Raw genomic sequence first — 21,514 nt, 5'->3', positions numbered from 1 at the left:
TTAGAATATATTGTTTCCTTCCGCTAATTGCCCCCCTACCTCCCCCCACAACAACTCCCCAAAATGTTTAGTGACTATCGCTTAAAGCGCCGTGGCCAGCGGAACGCGTCATCAAGGATGGTTAGTAAGTAAGTTTAAAATAAGAAAAGGGTTAAAGAGTTACTAAGAAATATTTTAAAATTCACCAAATGTTAATTAAACGGCGACTCGCGGCTAAAACATTCAATCTGCGATCAAAGGCGGGGTAGGAGGAGAGGTGGGATGGGGTTGGTGGGGGACGTACCTGATTACCATGGACAGGTACAATAATCCTCTGCACTCGGAAATACCTTACCTTTCCGCACATTTCCAAGGAAGAGCTCTCGAGTCGGCTGGCTGCGGTGGTGCTTTGGCTTATGAACGAGCTAGAAAAACGACTTTAGTTCCCCCCTACCCGAAGGGGGGCTAGGGGGGACCGGGGGTTGTCGATTAACCCCGGTGTTTGGCACACTCGTCAAATGATGCTAGAACAAAAATTAATGAAACATGGGGGAAAAAATAATTTAGGAAAACCGGGGTCCCGTGTTGTCCAATAGCAAATTAATTCCGAAACGCCACCGCCAGCGCCACCATTCGGAATAACCAATAACCGAGATTGAAATAATAAGTTTGGCTTAAGGCCATCCCGGAAAAACAAGTAGTCCCATCCCCCTACCCCGTTAAGTAAGCGAACGCTGCTAAAGAGATGGCCGTAAAGATCATCATCATACTGGGCACCACTCACTTCCTATTTATCTATTTACCTTTGATAACATGCTGGGAGCGCCTGAAAGAATGGTGGTCATTCGTTGGACTCTTTAACATTACATTCATTAATCAGTTGTGTCTATTCTAACCCCTCTAGCCAATGAACTTACTGGAGGGGGGGGGAAGGAGATGAGGACCCGGGAAGAAGTAGTGTTCCAGTTAAAATCCCCCTAAAGAGATTAATGATGACGTAACTAGCCGCAACAGGAGAAAATGTAGAGTTCTGGTTGGTGCAGCGCCTAATACCATCAATCCTTCAGTCTCAAAATCCTAAGAAAGGAAAGGCATGGCGCGAAATAAAATGACTCCATTAAAAGGGGCGCTCGTCATTTCTATTCCAACAGTACTCAGTTTTCCCTTTCGCTCAAAATAAATGAATGCTTTCCTCCGCTTTTAACTCGTTAATTGAGAAATACGAAATCCCGACGCAAAATCCATTAATAAAAACTAACTCTCTTTGAGTTTGACCAACACAGGCTACAACTTAGGATCGCCCCCTCTACTCTACTCCCCCCCCCAAAACAACTGGATTATTCGACCACGTGACGTGACGGGCTTATGGCGTTCGGTTTGCGCGTCTGTCCGCTGCTAATAAACAAACCACAACAAATACGTCATAAAATTATTATTATTATTAAAAACAAGAACGTTTCAATGTTACAAAATACAAAACAGATAATAATATTACAAACAAAACGAATTAAACGGAAAAACGCGATAAGCCTAAAAAGGTTCGCTTATAAAAATGGGACTGGAACTTAAAATGTAAAGATTAACTTTTAAAATTACGTTTTTTTTTTCTTTTCCTCGAATTTTTTTGGTAATAACTGTAATTCAAAGAGAAAAAAAGGGGGGGGGGGGACGCTAACCGAGTCTTAACTTCATTCCTTCCTTCATTCAGTCAAAAGCTAATAATAGCGCCAGTTGCAAGAGAGAGAGTGTCAAATCGAGGTTGAATCGACCTTTCTATACCCGAAAAAAGAACAGGGCCAAAGGATATGGACCCCAGGAAAAGAAAAGTGGGCGGAAGAACAAAAATCATCCCTAAGCCTAAAACTCTACTCCATGAAGGGCGTAGTGGGGTTGGGGAAAGGGGAAGGGGATGGGGGGCTAAGCCTAACGGAGCTATTCATCATCGTCACTTTGAAGGAGACGAGTTTTAGGGTGGCGGATGACACCACTCTCATCGTCCAATGATTCCTCCGCCGCCGCCGCACCTTTCGAGACATTCTTCTCCTTCGTCTTTGCTCCTGATACTGGACAGGGGAAATTATACAAGAGGGAGGGGGTGGGGTGGTTGGGGGAGGGGAAGGGGAGAAAAAAGGGTTAGGAGGACGTTATTAGTTTAGTCATTCGCCTGGAATGAATGAAGTACGTCGTCGTCGCGACTGACAACTGACGGAAGAAACTCCCACCTTCGTCGTGTGTTCGCGGAGAGACGATTAACAGGCACCGAACAAGGCGCGATTAACAATTGATTAAGAGGAACTGCTTTTAGCTTCGTTATCGATTCTCCGCGAACACTCGAGGGGCCAAAAAAGTGGGCCTAACTCTATCATCGGTTTTTTAGGCCTACTAAAGTTGAACTTTTCCTTTTAACTTCCGCCAATGGATCATAAAACCTATAATAATAATATCCGATACAAGTACCTCCCTTTCGGGGGCGCAAACCCCCCCCCCGGTTAACTTTCCAATCCGCGCTTATAGAGCGGCGTCACAATTAAGCCAATAATACATCAACGATAAACTATGGAAGTCTCGAGACTCGGTGTGGGGCAACCCCCCCGGCTTGTAATAAACTTAAATAAACGGCCCCCCCAACAAAAAATACTTAAAATAAGCCATAACCAAAGACAAATAGACAATGTGAACTTGGAGAGTGATTTCCAAAGACATAAAGGAGGCCCTCCCCCACGCACTTTCCCCCTCTTAGTTTTATTTGTCTATGGTTATAACTTGGGGATATATTTTTTTGGTTCTTTGGGTTGTATATAATGGGGGGGGGGGCCCAATTTAGTGGCAGGTTAGGTTGACACCCAAATTGGCCCTCGCTAAATCACGATCACGAAATAGACCCCGTCGCGTGGCATGCTGGGATGCGGGGGAGGGGAAAGAGTGATAAAAGGGATAGTTACCTCCGGGAAGGAGCCCGATGGACGGAATGGCCGCCGATTCATCATCGCTAGATGAACAACTACTTCTTCCTTCATCTTCTTCTTTGGAGTACTTTGAGAAAGAGGAGTCAATAGGAAGGAGGGACGTATCATTGCCAACGTCAGCAGCGGGGACCAAACCATTCTGTCCCGTCACACGTGGTGCTACACTTCCGGGACTACTATAGGGAACGTAAATTAAGAATATCAACTGTTCCTCCGGGGTCCCGAGTACTGAAGAAGGTTCTAAAATACCTTTCATCGTCGTCACTATCAGAGTCTACAATTATTATTCGCTTCTTGGCAGCGGGTTTCAATGACGTCTCATTATGACACTCAGTTTCGGAATCGGACGATAAAACGGTGCTGACGAAACGTTTGGGCGGGGCCAATTCATCTTCGGAGTCCGACGAGAACATCTTTTTGCGTTTGAATGTTTTCAAAGGACTAGCTTTCAAATCTATCGTTAATTTGTCACTGAGGAAAGAAAAATAAAAACGAAAAACGATACCCCGGTCGTAATTAAATTTAAACTAACTAATTAATTAATTAGTCTAATTAAATTAATTTTCAAATACTAACGTATCATCCTCGCTTAGTTCGGAATCCGAAGACTGGATTTGAATTTTCTTTCGCAGCTTTTTCGTCTCAGCTCCTCTGAGATTCAAATTAAGTTAAAATTAAAAAAAGGGTTAGGTCTATTTAATTCGTTCGGTAACTTTGGGGGGGGGGGACAAAACGGATATGAATTTAAAGCTTAAGCCGAGTGAGAGAGAGAGAGAGAGAGGGGGGGGGGGTTCATTTGTTTGGCGAGTTTTAGAAAGTTTTAGAGACGAGTCTTCATATTTTTAATCAAATTTAAAACTTAACTTTTCCCCACATTTTTTTTTTATTCAAACCCGGGTTCATTTTCTTTTGATTAAATCAGCGCGCCCCGAAATACGAGAGGGCCAAAGCGGAGAATAAATTTAATTTTGCAAAAGTTGGGGGCAAAAACAATCCCCTAAGTCCCTAAAGGCCACCCCCCCCCCAAAGAAAAGAAACCCCCAAAACTTTAACTAAAAAATGATTATTTTATAATTTTTAAAGTAAAATTATTCAAGAAATAATTTTAAGTCGAAGTAGGCCTAGGTTTACAAAAGGGGTTAATGTCTTTACCTTTGATGGTCAGTGGTGGCCGTGGCTGCGTTTGTCGAGTCGTTAGCGGGTCCATCAGAAAGAGTGGTCGTCGTCCGTTCGGACTGGTCATTCTTCGTGGTGGTGTTGGTGGGGGGAGAGTCGATGTCCAGGTCTCCGCTTTCGGCTTTCTCGAGCACCCGAATTCGCGCCTTTAACTGGTAAACGGTCAAATGGGCCGGAATACGCCAAAAACGTTCCTGCACAAAAAAGAAAACAGAACCGGGATAAAACAAAAGACAGATAAAAAACAAGAGTCCGCCTATAGCTTGACCAACAAAAATTCAATTCACTTTTTGGCAAACGAGAGAGCAAAGCATAGACTTGTAGAATTACAACCCGCGTTGTGCTAGTCTAAACTCTACCAGTGTCGTTTAACTGGTTTTTTTCTATAAAAACTAGCCATTGGTCAGTAGATTCCCTCTCTCTCTTGGAGGATGAGGATAATGGTCAGTTTTGGGGGCAGTTTAGCGGGAGTGCGCTCTCGAGATAAGAATAGAGGGGGGAAGTATTCTTTCTTTCGTTCAGAAAGGATTCAACGATCTGTTGGGGCCCCTTTAAAACCGAGGGGCCAGCCCCCCAACCCCCGCCTAACACACGATGCCGAGTTTCTATTAATAAAGTGTCCGATAGCGCTTTAGACCATTTGTTCAACTCGCTCCCGGCAGCCCGCTAACAGATACGGATCATTTGGACGCGATTTAAGAAGAGACACCACGCGGGGGGTGACCACCTCAATTGAAATTGTTGTCCGTCCAAACCGAGGACGGGTTTTCGCCAATATATCCCGCAGGGTTGGCAAAAATTGAGTTTTTTTTAAAAAAAACAAAAGTTGTGTTTTTTATTGTTTAAAACATGATTTGTTGTTTTAAACTGTTTTTTAAACAAGTAGAAAAAAACAGTAAAAAACACAAAAAAAACCTAGTTTTAAACATGTTTAAAATCACTCTTGCAGATCTAATAGTCAAATATATTATACATCGCGGCTCTCCATTTAAGCCACTACTCCCGCTAGCGCAAGGCGCTTATTTTCACAGCCTGCTTGATTAAACAAAATGATCTTGGTTTGGACCAAGACAGAAAAAACAAACGATGAGAGTGACGTTTGTCAATTGACTGAAGATCCGACATTGCGATTTTTCTTTATTTATATTAATTTATTCCTTAATCACAATTTAATTCAATCAACTTCTTTAATTGTTAATCGATTTATTCCCTCCAAATTAATTGAAAAATAACATATTTGAGCTTTTTCAAGAACAAATTAGATTTTCCGAAATTATTTTATGAAATTAATTATTTTGAAGGAAGTGCGTGTTAAGCGATCAATACAGAATATGTGAAATATTCTACTGACTGTTTAAAAAGAGCAAGAGCTCCTTAAATTTAGAATTTCAAGGTGTAAGAAATTGTCCGTGTGGAATTAGAACCAGGGACCACTTGAACCCAAAGCGAGTATCATACAGCTTGACCAACAGACCACGAAAACGTATTGAGAAAAAAAACACGAAAAGACGAAATCAAGAGCTCCTAAAATTTAGAATTTGAAGGTGTAAGAAAGGGTCCTTGCCAGGGTTGGCAAAAATGTGGTAAAAAAAGTTGTGTTTTTATTGTTTAAAACACGATTTAAAATTAGATTTTCCGGAAACATTTTATCATGAAATTAATTATTTAAAAGGGGTACGTGTTGAGGGATCTATTTTGAATATTTGAAATGTTCTACTGACTGTTTAAAAAGAGCAAGAGATCTTTTCAAAACGAAAATGTAATTTTTAATAGCGCATACAAAATGAGGGTGATGGGTAAAATTGTTCATTTAACCCCAAATGTCCAAATGCTTGATTTCTTTTGTGGCCACTATTTAATAATTTTCGCTTCCATACTGCAGAGTTTCTTGGTCAGAACTCATACATTTGAAACTTCACCACCGCTTTCTACTTTGTAGGCGCTTCATGTTTTCCGTTTACGCATTAAGCGTATTAATTTTAGCACTGTCAAGGGCCTGGCTTTAAATATTACGCGTAATCACTTTAGAACAGCAAAATGTACCAACAGTGTAGAAAAACGTTGTTCCTTTACCATAGGTAGACGACAAAATAAGTTATTCTTAATCAAATTATTTAATATCAGTCTTCAATACAGATTGGTAACGGATAAATCAACTGGAAGGGTTTCCAAACAATTAAACACTCATATGAAACAGTCAAATTATTGCAAGGTTTTGACTGAAGCTTATTATTTCTATTATTATTCTATTATTTTCGCTCATTTTCAAACAAAACGAGTTTAAAATATTCGAAATTCCTCACCATAAAAAACATGTTTTAAACTGTTTGTTTAAAACGTTTTAAACAAATTAATGTTTTTTTTTCATGGCTGTTTAAAACAAGTTTTAAACCAAAGTTTAAAACAATTTGTTTAAAACTTGCCAACCCTGATATCCCGACCGTTTCTGGGCCCAGATCCGGCCGCATCTCAATTACCCCGAATGATTCGATAAAACGGAATAATTTCTAATCTAATTAGACTTAAAGAGGCCACCAAATTATCATTACAATACCTAATGATAATAATACTCTGTGCTTTTTGGGGCCCTTACGTAATCGCCATAAAAATCAAAACCAAAGAGAAAGTAATTACGGGTCGGGGTGTGTCTTCCGAGGGAGAGAATTTTACAATATTTTTGGTTGGGGTTTGGGTTTGGGGGGGGGGGCAAAAGCACGCGGACGTAATTAAGTCTAATAGGCCTTTATAGAAAGTTTTTACGGCTTGCGCACCTTGTTGATTTGTCCCGCCGCGCCTGCGCATTATAACAGCCATACGTCACCAAAATTCTCTCTGACGTGACGTCACTAAACTCTGCAGAAAAGCAGTTCGTCGCGCTAGGTAGGGGCCTTAACCGTTAAGCCTAGGCTTCCATAGCCAAGGCTTAGAACAAAATGCTCAAATAAATATACTTTACGTTAGATCTAATCATTATAAATTCATACGAGTATCAAATATAAGCATCTATTATACCTAAGAATAGTTCGGCATAATATGAACATTTCAATCAAGATTTGCTGGCACAAAGTAGAGAAACACAAACGAGGAACAAAGGCGTTAAAAAAAGCCCACCATTTTATCAGTCTGCTTTATCTCTCCAAATCTTGCCTCCAGTTCGTGTTTTTTATAACACAAAACTGGCTGAACTGAACTGGCTCAATTTGAACTACAAGAGGGGCCAAGTACCCATAATTCCTTTAGAACTTTCTGTAAAGGCCTATTACCGAAGAACATTTGTCAGACACGCGAAATGAAATAAGGCTAGCGGGTTTCGTCTAGCGGGTATTCAAATTTAAGAGACAACCGTCACGGGCCTTCCTGAGTGTCCCGACAAAAGCGCCGCGCGAATCGTATTTCAAAAAGGATGACACAAGGCCCGCCGGTACCCGTTTGCTTACGGCCTCCATTTGACTACAGTTTCCAAACGCGTTAAAGCGAGAGTAAAATAATATTGATGAAAGACAAACTATGAAACGCCGGAACTCGCCCCTCCCACCCCAATTTGATAGCTAACCCCTGAAAAGCCTGGTTTACGGGGTTATAGAGGTAATGGTCATCTGTCTAATGGTATCAATTACTCAAAGGTCCGTCAACGGGGGGGGCAGATAATAATAACGTTCAAAGAAGTAGTACGTAAAAACGGAAGTAACTGGGACAAACAAACAGTTCAGCCTCCCTTTTTTAGTTGAGAAACAAAAGCGGGGGGAAAAGAAAGGTCGAGGGGGGGGTATAGAGTTGGAAGGACGAAAATGAAATCAAATTATGAAAGTGCTAGAGAAGCGATTAGTGAAATGGGCAAAACGCGAGCTTTTACATATCCCCCCCCAAATAAGCTTCCTTTCTAGGCCTAAATTCACTTTCTCTTTTTTAGTTTTCAACGCGCTGATCTTTCTCTCTTTCTTTTGGTGCGTAACTGTCTAGAGAGAAGGAACCCTTATTTTATTCTAATTTAATGGAAATAAGACCAAATCCTAAATTTGCCCCAACCCCTAAACCCCTCCCCCCACCCACACACCGAACAACAAATTCTTTGGTGGCATAAAAAAAGGCGCATCCTTCAATTTTGCTAAGGAAATGCTAAGTAGACGAAATAATAATAAAAAATAGGCTTATCCAATTGAAAGTAGAACTTAAATAGGTTAACGCGAATTTAAGTTAAAAGTACTTACTTGATGGTCGTCGGGCGGGTTTAGACCGAGGGATCTAAGGAGTTGGCGAAAAATAGGTTCTTCCATGGCCAAGTTATGAGCTTCGTCAATCGGAACCAAAGGAACGGCTTCCGGTTCGCCACCACCATCTTCTTCTTCGAGATCTTCGATGGTATTCTCCAAGGATAAACGTATCCAGTTCAAAGCGGCTTTCATGTCAGCTTGGACGACGGCTCGCAATATTTCCATCAACTTCGGAACGTCCAAGGGAAGGGGGGCGACGTCCAGGACTCGGTCATCGAGGACTCGACGCTCATCGTCCGAGGAGGCGTCATCTCCGGAAGCGTCGCCGCTACCAAGCCCCGAACTCGAATCACTTTCGACTATTCCTTCCAAACCTGTACAATTTGGAAAAATAGGCCAAAAATTGGCAAATAATTAGGCTTAGCTCCGTCTACATTAACAGAGGCTTAAGTAATAGTTCCGGGACGCAATGTTTTTCGATTAAATTCAGGGAGAAACGAGTAAAATAGGCCTAAACAAACTTAAGACGAGTGTGGGCTAAGCCTCGGCAAAAAGGTTGGGGAATAAGAGTGACGGCAATTACCTTGGAATCCTTCTCGAACTTGGTCGGATTTTTGTTTATCCTTTTTCCTCTTCTTCTTCTTCTTATCCCTGGTGGAGGGGGATTGGGGGGAAGTTTGTCCATCTTCGGGTGGTCGGCTGCTATTCTTCTTGGAAGTTCTCTTTTTACGCAGTTCCTTCCGGTCGCTGACCAATCGCAGCTCCAAGAGTTTGTCGATGACGCGAGCTTTGGAGCGGACAACCCTGAGATTCTCCAATATTCGGGACAAGATATCTACGAAAGAAGCCCCCTCAGTAATTGAATTTCGCCTCCCTCAACCCTCCCTCCTCTCAGATGCGCGGCGAGTGCCGAGTACATCTTCAAAGTCAATTAACGGATGGTGCTCGGCGCCGACTACTCACTCGGCACTGGCCATTCAACGCGGCAAATAAGAGAGAGAGAATGTAGATAAAAGAAAGGAGGATTTACCAGTAGACGATTTGTACTCCTCAAATAAAGAACGTAGTTGCGACACTTCTTCCTCCGACCATTCTTTGGGAGCTCTGCAACAAGTGAAAGAACGACACGAGTATTGCACCGGGGTTTTCTAAGTATTTCTATTCGTCGCTTCCCACGATAGCAAATATAATTAACTGTCCTGAACTAGATTTTTTTTTAAATAAAGGCTTAGTAAAACGCGGCTTAAATACAAAATTGAGCCCATTTCAATAAATATTCACGCTTGAATGGAATTTATTCATTATAGGGGAGCGGGAAAATTTAACGCTAAAACGAAGGGAAAGGTCGATCTTTTTTTAATCTATTAAAAAGAAGGGAAGAGAATATTCGGTTCAATTAAAAAGCAGAGCGCGGCAGTAAGCGAATCAAGAATCAAGGGGTTCCGGGGGTTAAGGGGGGGTATAGCCGAACGCAATGTAGTAGAAATTCGATTAAGGGGGTGCAGGCAAGGCGCCTTGGAGCGGCACAGGCCGTATTTTTGGCTCATCACCCATCACGGCTTTAAAGTTAGATGAGCGTGGGAAGCGCGTACGCTTTGCCTCTTATAAATTAGTTGGGCGCACGAATGAGCTCGAACAACAGGACCCCCCCTCCCCCACATGAATTAAAAGAGAATGAAGCCCCCCAAAGAAAAAAGAGCTCGGGATTTTTTTAGGGGGGTTAACTTCTTGATGCGCCACTATGGCCTTACGCGGACTTCTCGCCGGAAGAATGTACCAAGTCCAAAGAATCTTACAAGAGATGAGAGGTGATTTTAGTTCCTTACTCGATCGGGCCCCAAGTATTTAGTATCACTGGAAAGGCCAGAAATGGGGGGCTATGACACACTCGAAGGACATCTCTCATAGAACCTAGGGTTAAAAGGTTATGAACACTTTGCTTAAGAGGTTGAACTTTTGACCTAAACTGCAAAATTTAATTCCTGTGGCATTTAATACGCTTTTGCACTGAGAAAGTGTAAAGATGGGCCATTTCATTTATATTTCGGGTGGGCCAAGTTGATGGCGGAGTTTTAAAGAAAAGGGAAGAAGGGCCTTTAGGGTTGTTGCTTGGTAATCATGAAGTGACTAAAGCTTAAAAAATAACTAATTAAAGGAGTATTAACGAAGTTTTTTTTTTAAGACGACCGACGACCTCTCAGAGAGGGGGGGGGGGAGCTAGGCCGAGCCTGGGAAAAGAAGAAAAGTTTTTAGCCTCGGTTTTTACGATGCCGACGAGAATAGGCCATTAAAAGCGGTGGTGGTCTTTTTAGATCTCGTTATTCCGCGTATTAAGACGTTTTTAAAGACGCCTTCAACATTTTTTCTTCTTGCCTTCATCACCGATTGCCAGTCGACTGTTAAAATTTTCTAATTAAGCCTTTTAAGAGAGGCTGAAACCCCCAAATGAACCTCATTATTTTATATATAAGCTTTAAACGGCTATTATTTCTTAGGCCTATTCAATACGCCAGTTAAGCCTAATTTAAACTATGCCATTAAAGTACGCCATCTTTATTTTAGAAGAACCATATCCCAAAGTTGCTAAGCCTAATTTCAAACAAGGAAACCATCGGCATTATTTCGTTTCAGCCTCTCTTCTCGTTGCTAACCCTTAAAATTAAGCCTATTACTTCTAATTCTGGCCTAAAACGGGTCAATGGCATTATACAAAGAAGAGGAAGGGGGGGAGGTGGAGGGGTTCTTCCGATTGGTTGATTCGATTTGACATATCCCTTTTCTCCCAAACCAAACTTATCATCATAATCATAACCTTTGATAGGCATTGGCCAATAAAGCCCTATATTGGTGCGTATTTAAAAATTAGGCTTAACAAGGTAGAACTCGCGTTCCGAATAAACGGATAGACCAAACAAACCGTTAAATTAAACGGGTTGGGGCGAAGGGGGGGGGGCACCGTTTCCCGGACGCCACATTTAAAGGCCTACGGGCTTCTGTAAACTTAGACGAGCAATCAGTTTAATCGCACCATGAATATTCAAAAGCGGGTCATAGGATACCCTTATATTGACGTCAGCGGCTGTAGGCGGCGTCTATGCAAATGAAGGGGGGATGGGGCACACGGGGGTTAATATTCGTGGACAAATTGAGTTAGTTCAAGTGTGTAAAACCTATTTCCACGGAATCGTTGTCTATACTGTATAACTCTCGAGTTTTAATTACTTTAGGAAAGTGGAAATTAGGGTTTGGGGGGGGGGGGGCTACCCCCGGGACCAGCTCCTTTAATCGTACCAAAAGGTACGGGTAATCCGAATTAGCCAATCAACGATAAGAGAACCCAAACAATACTAGATTGTTAGTTTAACGGGGACTATACGCGAATACAAACTTTGTATAATTATAATATTATACAATTTGAATATATCGATTCAACATTCGTGTATACTTCATTGACCAAATGATATATTTATTTGCAGGCGGGGCTTACCTTTGAACTTTCGGTTTGGGCTTGACGATGTCCAGATATTTCAGCCGTCGCAGAATTTGTCGATGAGTTTTCGAAGAGTCGATCATGTTGTCGGCGATGTAGTCAATCACGTCCTGTTCCGGCTCTTCCAAGGCCAGGTGTCTCTCGTACAAGACACGAAGTTCAGCGTCCTGTTCTTCAGTCCAGGCGTTCTTACCTCCACCCCCTTCCGTTCTGCGGGAGAACAGTTCAAAGTTCATTCAAGTTGTTGAAACGGTAACCAATTCAAAGTTACAAACATTTCATGTCCGCTCCCCCCCCCCAAAAAAAATAAATAACTATACCCACAATGCATGGCGTCATAAATAACCCACCAAGTACCAACAAGCAGCGTCGAGACAAAATAAAAACAACTCTAAAATTCACCCCCAACTTATAGGGAATAATAAAAGCGGTGGTGGTTTAAAACTGGGCGATAAATTTGTATTCAGGCCATCAACGCCATACATATCTTGTATTCTACTCTCTGGGCAGAGAGAGAAATGGCATCTCTCCTCCTTGGAGAGAGTCGCTATTAAGCGCCGAATAAGGCGGGGTGCCAGAACCCCAGAAGGCGAACGCGGGGGGGGGGAGGGGAGGGGGTATGATTTATACAAAAGTTTAACTGACTCGAAAGAACCGTATCCTTCTTGAATTTCGTAAACTTCTTTGGTGTTTTTCCAAAAGAGTAATTCCATAAACACTTTGCCGTTCTTCGAACTCGTCTCGAAGAATTTGCTCAGCACGAACGTCGCGAATCGCCCCAATTCCTAGAAAAAAAAAACCAAACAGAACGGAATTAAAAGCGAAAACCGAAAATTTAATTCAACCCTTTGGACACGAAATTAAACGACTAGAAAACATTCCTCGGTGGGTAATTGAAAAATAAAAGGTCATTTGAAATTGGATTGGGGGGGGGGGGGCTTTAAACTTTTAACGAGAGGGGGGGGGCAATCTTTAGAAGAATTTTAATTCAACCGCAGCGAATGGTACTCGAACATTTAATTAAAAGTACAGAGTTATTAACAGATGGACAGATCGATAAAACCGGGACCTCTTAATTCCAATATAATTCGCTCAAAATGTGTTCGTAAACACGGTTAATTTTTTTACTTCTATTTAGGGGTTTCTAGACGGACGGACGGACGTCATGACGTCACCAGGGCTCTTTTATTACCAAATATGTCCAAGTACAAAGAGGAGGAAGAGAAAGATGAAGAAGAACAAGAAGAAGAAGTCGTAGTTTGATGTTATATTTACTTTGACTGATGAATGAGTGTTCCTCGCGGGATCGGCTAGAATTTTTTGGAAGGTCCGAAAAAGTGAGGCCTGGAAAAAGAGGCCGTACGACTTGAGGTCCCAGGCGACGCGATGCATCATTTTCAATAAGGCCTTGTTGGTAAAGTCCTCGTTCTTCTCGTAGTTGGCCAAAAGATAGGCGTAAGGCTGGACCACCTTGGGACTGGCGAATCTAGGTCGAACAAAGAAAACCAATCGTCAGACATCATCAGTCCACCTTCGTCTTAACAAAAATATGGAGATGAGGAAACGAAATACACTCTTTAAAGGGAACGTCTCACTACTCAGTTATTATAACGCTCGATAATCCGTAATCATCTTAAAATCAAACTTGTCCTTTAGTATCTCGTTCTTAACTCTAGAAACAGAGGCTTAGCCAAAAGGTAGGCCTACATATCGCGACTGTACTCCAAGTTGGTAACGTTTCTTTTTTCCCCTTCCACAGGGACTACACAGGATAAAAAATTCTTTCTATTACGGAAAGGAAGAAAGAAAGAAAGAGTGCGTGGCACGAAAGCGAGTATAGCTGAGTTACGATGGAACTCATTGCTTTTTACGAGAGGGACGTGCTTGTCTACAATACGTAGACCCACATTTTTTTAACCCTATATAGCCGCCGCCATCCCGGAGTAAGATTGCACTAAGCAGGAAGCTAAAATGGTACCCTTGATAAAAGCCTAGCCTCAATGTCAACTCAAGTTGAGAGACGCGAGAGTCGTTCTCTCTATAAAAAATATGGCGAAACGTGACCATAGAGATAATAGTCAGATTATAAAGTATATAACATAGCCTACTTTCATCATCTCGCCAGCTTTAACGTGGCGTATCCTTCCGCCGCCTACAAAGATACTTTTATATTGATAGTTTAAAATGGTGCTGGGGGCATTCATTTTAATAATAACTTCTAACCATTAATATACTTCCGTTAATTAAGTAAAAAACTGACGCCAGTTGAATAATATATTAAGTTAACTGCATGGTCTTCCATCCAATTTATCTTTAGACTAAATTGTTTTATAACGACATTTGTTTTAGGCCTAACGAGCGCGCACCCCCCCCTCCCCCACTTAAAGACATTATAACAAATGACTTTTGCTCGCTCCGCAAGAATTTTTCGACCAAAAATTGAAGAGACGTGTTTTTAGCCCATCTAAACTCGGCGGTAACTTAATCCTAATATTAATGTTTGGACTGTCCTGGTTTGGTGGCTTCACCTTGGACACGGGTGCGCTCGCAGAGGGGTAAACAGTTTTACAGGCGCTGGTAGGATTAACATCACGAGGTTTTTCCTAATTCTAAATGGAAATAATCGCGGACTCGTTTCTAGACACGTTTGTTGTCTTTAAACAGGGAAACTAGATTGATCAGACTGTCATCTCGGTTTGCCGCGGAAATCAAAGGCCCGAAACCTCCCACCACTCTCGAGATGAGCTCAGAGCGAGCAAAAGGGTCTCTTTTCACCCCCAAGATGGCAACTTTTCTCGCCGTTAACCTTCTTCAACCAAGCGAATCTTTCCTTTCGCAAAGAAGTTAAAAAAATTTCCTTCCATTCTGCAGGCTAACGCGTTGTGGTGCCAAGTGGGGGGAGCCCCCAAAAAGAGACTCGGGGGGCCTCGGAATCGACTTGATTACGAAGTAATGACGTAGTAAGTGAACCGGAACTCCCCGTCCCCCCCCCCTTTTCATCTCAGAGACTTTATATTAAGAAAGGGAGCTAAATGTCCGGAGAGGGCAACGCAAGGAAAGGTACGGCCAAGGCGGCTTTATCTATGTGAGATGGTCAACTGCCAGTCTCGCTTGATTCGAGTCTGATAGCGTTCTTAAATCAAAAGCGCGGGGGCCATCCTTGAATTATTGCGAGAAGTTTGAAATTTCACCAGGCGCGCATATTTTTAACCTCTTAAGGCGTTTCTTTCTCGGATGTCATTAGTCAGATAGTTCGATAAAAATATTTGCACGTTACGATTGAAGTTGAAACTCGAAAGAGCTTATAGTGTTTGAGCGGTTTGAATCGGAGTTATAGAGCGGCGGCCTCTCAAACGGTATAGTCTCGTGATGGTAGAAGGAAGGGGGAATTTCCGTATTTTCGCGCTTGAACAAACTTTGATTGCCTCCTTTGGAATAATCCCTTAATTTAGGGAGAAAAGAGTTAAAACCCAAAATGGAGAAAATCAACTTCAAAGTCCCATCGGTTAAAAAAAAGTAACAAAATGAAGTTGGAAATTTAAATATTTCCGGGATTTTTAGGTGAGGGGTATAACCGCTTAGGTCCTCGATCGAAACGGTTCATTTTCTTTCTCTCAAAAGGTTTTGGTAGTACGGATTGACGAGCATCCGTTAAGTCCCCCGTCCGTCATTAAGATGGCTACTGCTGCTGGAAAAAAGAGGAAGCCAGGCGGAACAGGGCCACCCCTCAACCCTCAACCCCCATACAAACCCCCGTCACCGAATAAATTCCAGTGACATTGATGGAATGTGTTGGGAGCATCATCGTGTACCGCCCCCCCCCCCACAATACAACAGCACGCGGCTTTATTTTTTGCGCGTTACCCCCGGACAAGGAAAGCATTCTTTAAACTAGAAAAGACAAGCTCTCTTTGTCCGGGATCATACGTGGGGAATTTCGATGAATGAACAAGAGGAGGGTTAAATAATGTTTACTATATCGTTTGATGTTTGACTGATCGAAGATTTCTTTCAGACTTCTTCCCTTCTTCGACAGGTAATTGTCCTTGACGCGCATTGACTACCGCTCTCGAGGTTATTAACAACTTTGGACACTACAACACGTAATTGTTATCTATTTCTAATATCTATGGAATACGGCTTGTATAGAGATATCTCAGTTGTGACGTCAGTGCCTAGGTAAACCGTCACTAGCTTAGCTTTAGCAGCGGCCATGTTTGGTACCGCTTTGGTCCTATGGTCAGATAGCATGGGTGACGTCACACTAAGGCTTCTGAGATACCTCTATTGAGTCACTTCACGTCAGAACGGTGTTTCTATTACATACTCGGCATGAATACGTGGCCCATATATTACTAAATTTTAACCCCGATGGGGCCAATGGGCCGATGGGGGAAAGTGTTTTAAAGGGCCGTACAAACATTATCATTATCCCCCGTTGTTCTATTATAGCTCCCTTATACGAAACTATATAATCTTACGTTACATCTTTACGCCACTTAGTTTGATTGCGCGACGACTACCATGCATTGCAGCACCCCTAAACGACCTCGAGTCACCCTCTCGATACTTGGAATCAATGGAACCGAGGCTTAGCTCAGCAGGGTCTGCCAGGGAAGGATATTTTTCCATCTGCAGTTTCTTATTTTAAAAGTATCAGCGCAGCATTGAACTTTTATCGTTATTTCGCGTGAACGATTTTAACCCCCCCCCCTCCAAAAGAAGGGGCCCTTTTTTAGGGGGGGTTCAGGAACGAATTTGTAGTCGTAGTTTAGTTCGTTTAAAAACAATTTTAAGTTACGCCACGCCACCATGAACTTTTAGGGTTAGCGAATGAATACAGCTATCCCCAACTATCAAAGGCAAATAAGAGAAACGGAAAGTATGCTCTGACGATATTAGAGAGAGGTTGGTTTTAACATAGCGAGTTCACGAGGCCCTATAGGGCCAGTCTCTCTTTCCTTCACCCACTTTCCGTTATCCTTATTTGCCCCTGGTAGTAGAGAGTTAAAGGTCCCCAAGGGTTGGAAATGGATTCGGTCGAGGGCTGGGGGGGGGGGGAAGGGCGAACGATGGCTTTAGTAGGGACTTGGGACCAGGGACTTTTCAGTTTATATATCGAAAAGCTTTTCACGCGAAACACGACGTACTTTTCTATCTAAACTCCCTTCTTTTTTCTTAACACACACCATGGACATGCTGATGCGTAATTTTCGAATATATCGCTCCCTGGAGAGAGGCAGAGCAGTCGTGCGTTCGTCCGTCAAGTATGTCTGTCAGTCTAACAGTTACTCTTTTTTTCCTTCAACAGAGAGAGAGAGAGAGAGGAGAGAGAGAGAGAGAGGAGAGAGAGAGAGAGAGGAGAGAGAGAATTATAAATAGAGGAGTAGAATATCTGGTATTAATTCTCTATGACTCAAGAGCATAGCATCCGCGCATTATGAGAAATTTCTGTCCTCTTGAGATAAAAAAAACACAGGTTTCTTTTAAGCCTTTGGTATGTATGTATACAAGCGCGGGGATTCAAATCGCGAAATCAAGAGAAGAAATTTTCCCCAACGACATCAAAATCGGTACGTTTTATTATAACCGATTTCGTTTCATATTTAAAGGGTTTATAAAAGAATCTACCGTAAAGCCTCGGTTAGAAATAGCCTAAGGAGAGCCTTTGTACGTATTAACTGAAATAAGATGAACAAAGGGGGAGGGGATCTCATCCATCCACAAGATCTTTTCAGAATCCAGAAAACTCGCCATCTTTGCAGTTTCCCAAATCCGAGCAAAATTAGACTTTTCTTTCACGCTAAATCCATCCTATCGACTGGGGGGCCTCTCCCCTTCTCCCCCCCGACTCATAGAGGGAGGGGGGGGGGTAAACCTTGAGCCGGGAGTTTTCGGGCTACTGCTCAATTTGAGCCTGTCCCAATAAATCTGCTCAGGAAAAACGCGCGCGCTCTAAAAGAACCCCACCAACCTATGGGAGAATAAAAAAAATTGAGGGGGGGGGTATAAAAAATTTGCCGCCTCTCAAGGGTACACTCCCCCTCGACCCCCCCCCGGCTTGAAATCACAGTGGAAGAATATCCTAAGTTTCAACTTTTAACGTCTTCAACCCAAAAGGAAGAAAATAATAAAATTTTAGGTTTTGTGACTTTCTCGTTTCTAGATAATCCAAGAATGATTTCGTCTCCCCCCCCCCTTTCAAGGCTTACTCTTTCATTTCATTGGTCTCCATAGTTACGAACGACACTCGGTGCTATTACTCTATGGAACTGCGTGTCTATTTTCACCTGGGGAATAATGGATGGATATAATTTAAGAGGTAAAACACTTAAGAATCTGGTATGACGTTTTTGAAGAATTTAAAATTGGTTGCTAAATTTACAAGCGTCGAAATTATTCTATAGAACGCGTTCTTTATTACTAAAGTCATCTCTAAAAATTCGGATTTACAACGTATTAGCTCTAAAAGGCAACCACGAAACTCCCAGCTCGTAACAACACTCGAAAAGCGTAGACTCTGGCATTCTTCGCGACCCCAAAGCTGTAGATTTTAATAACAGCCACGAAAAAAAACACACATACCCTACACAGCTAAAGCAAAAATAGCAAAAATAAAAAAACCTTCTCTTTGAATTTGGTCGATAAAATCTCTTATTTCTTATAAAGGAAATATTTTGGGGATTTCAAGCACCGCCCGCGTCTTAGTGGTGTGGAAAAAGATTGCCACGAAGCTTGAGTGGACCCCAAATATAAACGGAACTTATTACGGAAGTAGAAGGTTAAGTCGAAATAATAATAATAAGAGAGGTCGAACATTACATCTTCCCTAAGTCCACCTGAGAAGTCCCCGCACCTGAGGGGATGGGCGCACTCTGGGCTATTGTCCGACGTCTCTTTTGGTGGTTTCGATTGTTATAAAAATAGTCTCAGATCCAAGGTTAACTCGTGGGAAACTAAATCCTAATCATTTGCAAAGCGAGCTTTTTCGAGATGCCAACTCTAGGGTTGAAACGTCAAAACCAACGGCATTCTGGGGGGCCATTCATACAACTTGCGTCGCCACCAGGTTGATTATTCTTAAGCCTTGGCCTTTCGACCAATCGCGAAGGGATACTCGATACGGAAACGGTATCTTCTCGGTGCAGGTGGAAATTTTGATTAAAAATTCGACCCACACGATGCCAAACGAAAATCCCCAGATTACGTTTCGGTAAAGGCTTACCGTACCAGTAACGAATAAAAAAAAGGTCATAGGTCAAGAAGAAGAAGAAGAAGCTCCGAACAACGTTTACTATTTTGACAGCTTCTTAAGCCTAAAATTACTCGGGGCAAAATTAATTAAAATATACGTTTAAGGGCAAAGGTCAACGTCTCGGAAGAAAACTCACGTACACCAGTATTAAATTCAAATTACGCAAAGAGAAGATTATTAGGCCTAACTTTAAGTCTATTTCCGTCTTCTACAAACGGATAATAACAAGGGGACTTTTGTCTACCAGGTTTCTATCTGTTTAGAAAAAAAGAGTCCAATTTCTTGGGGATTAGACATTGTTCTGTTCCTTGGTCTCGAGCTCCTTAACAAAGTTAGACGGAGAACCAAGAAGGAAGGGGAATTCTATATAAATATAATAAAACTTGATGGCAGAAACCACGTATCTACGGATCAACTTACACCGAAGCTACAACAAGTTTTGCCTCTTAACACCGTGGCTTGAAAATAAAAGGTTTTCCAAGAGTTTTTGTCGCAATTTCAAGAAGAAGAAGAAGATGGACGTACCAACAACCAGACTGGTAAAGTCCTCGAACGTGTCCCGCCGATTAAGACCAAGCTCCATAATAAAAGGACCAAAATAATAAAGACACTAAAGGATTACGCCTAAAATATTCCCCCCAAAATAAAAGAGACTTCATTTCGTATTGAAAACCTTAACAGGGCTCCCACAGAAATTTCTTAAAATAATAGTGAAAAAAGAGACCATTCACGGTAAAAATAGGGTAAAATAAGGACCAAATTCTTGGAAATAGGAACCAAATAGAGACCAATTCAAAATCAAAATTAGATCTTTATTTGTACGGAATTATCAGAAAAAAAGTTGGGAAACCAAAATAAACCTCTCCGAGCCGAGACGAATTTACTTTCTAAACACAGTTGCACCAGCCAATGAGAAAAACCGGAAACACATAGTTCAAATTGGCGAGATATTGCCAAGGTCATTTGTAAAGGTTAAAGCGTTTAATAATTCCCTGTGGATCGGAGTGAGAGTAGTTTTACTGTTGCAAAAAATTTTAGATGGAATATTAAAAACGGGAATTTTTGAAAATAGGGTGGTTTAGAGACCAAATGGCGATTTTAGGGTGGTTTAGAGACCCATCCAAAAAGTAGAGACTTTTAGGTATTTTAGAGACCAGATGGGAGCCCTGCCTTAACTCTAGGTTTTGGAATAGGCAATCCAATATCAAGCCGCGATAAGCAAAAACAAACTGCATGGTGGCGAAAGAAGCGTAAACAGCGTTACAAAACCCCCGAACGCGATATCCGCACTGATCCATTCGAACAAATAGAACCAATAAACAAATAACCCGGGGCTATCGCGACCCTAACTCGATATCCCCGGCTTACAAGCGCGTTAGCTCAATTTCGACGGATAAACTTCATCAGTCGTAATGAATAGGGAAAAAGAGACAGCCAATAGAGCCCCGAATAAAGCGGAAGAGAAGATAGACTAAAGAAAAACCCGAGTCACCTTTCAGCGTAGACCCGACGCTTCACTACCTTTATGGGTCATTCGGAATAGGGTCAAGAGACAACGGGGGAACATGTAGGAAATCTCTTAAGGGTAAAGAAAGTGGAAAGACCTTTTGTCGCTCGCGCCAATTCCCCGCTCTACTTTCTCAAAGGCTGCCCCCCCCACGGCACCCCCCCCCTTCGAGGCGCGTGCATGGCGAGAAGCAGACGACATTAAAGATTTCGCGCCTTTTTACCCGATAGATAGGCGAAAGAAACTTAACCCATAGTATCGGAAAGATTCTACCGAAATCGATTCTTATTGGACCATTATTGGCTTCAGTCCGAGTTGGCCAGATCGACGCCGGCCTAAAGCTATAGATATACACAACCAGTAGCGAATAGACGAGTTAAGGCAAATAAAATTGAAGTTATTAACTTACGGCAAGATCTTATCTATTTATGAGAAGATGATTTCATTTTCATTGGTAAAATTCAAAGGCCAGCTTTGGCTGGTATCCCCTGAGAATGCTGTCTATAGTATATTAGCATACGAAACAAAATGGAAATTCCTCGAATCCCCGCTCAATAAAGCCAACTACAAAGACTTGCTTAGAAATCAAATAACTGTAGACATTATCCAAAGCAACAAATATACTCTCTCTCGTTCTCTTTCGGTATATTGTCAAGAGAGTCCATATTGGAGAATAAAGCCAGTCAGCGCTGTATAAACACGATATTCAGACTTTGGTTAGATCCAGGCCTCGCTCTCTCTCTCGCTCTCTCTCTCTCTCGCTCTCTCTCTCGCTCTCTCTCTCGCTCTCTCTCTCTCTCTCTCTCTCTCTCTCTCTCTCTCTCTCTCTCTCTCTCTCTCTCTCTCTCTCTCTCTCTCTCTCCATCGTGTCAAAGACAGGAAAGAGAGCCCCCCCCCCGTTATCAAAGCCTCAAAATCCGGGGCGCCAAG

At 42.2% G+C, this 21,514-nt stretch overlaps 1 protein-coding gene across 3 annotated transcripts in view; it reads right to left on the bottom strand.

The window, feature by feature from the left end:
- Positions 1-1,396: 1,396 nt before the first annotated feature.
- The window catches only part of timeout (circadian regulator timeout), a 116,113-nt gene continuing 95,995 nt past the window's right edge, over positions 1,397-21,514 (bottom strand). For 2 of the 3 annotated variants that reach the window (XM_089870400.1, XM_089870399.1), the window contains exons 7-17: positions 13,098-13,308; positions 12,468-12,607; positions 11,820-12,032; positions 9,363-9,436; positions 8,916-9,167; positions 8,330-8,706; positions 4,098-4,315; positions 3,522-3,596; positions 3,195-3,416; positions 2,922-3,121; positions 1,397-2,042 (exon numbers count right to left, since the gene is read on the bottom strand). In XM_089870400.1, the coding sequence (XP_089726526.1) occupies positions 1,912-2,042; positions 2,922-3,121; positions 3,195-3,416; positions 3,522-3,596; positions 4,098-4,315; positions 8,330-8,706; positions 8,916-9,167; positions 9,363-9,436; positions 11,820-12,032; positions 12,468-12,607; positions 13,098-13,308 (2,113 nt within the window). In that variant the 3' untranslated portion in view covers positions 1,397-1,911. The remainder of the gene's footprint in view (positions 2,043-2,921; positions 3,122-3,194; positions 3,417-3,521; positions 3,597-4,097; positions 4,316-8,329; positions 8,707-8,915; positions 9,168-9,362; positions 9,437-11,819; positions 12,033-12,467; positions 12,608-13,097; positions 13,309-21,514) is intronic. The other variant, XM_089870401.1, reaches the window with a different exon arrangement.

This window comes from Phalangium opilio, unplaced genomic scaffold, assembly GCF_054372755.1.
Source record: "Phalangium opilio isolate 3A_F unplaced genomic scaffold, DU_Popi_V2 ptg000031l_1, whole genome shotgun sequence".
In the NCBI taxonomy this organism is placed as follows: domain Eukaryota; kingdom Metazoa; phylum Arthropoda; class Arachnida; order Opiliones; family Phalangiidae; genus Phalangium; species Phalangium opilio.
Note: the sequence above shows the minus strand (reverse complement) of the source record. Positions and strands in the feature narration are given on the sequence as shown.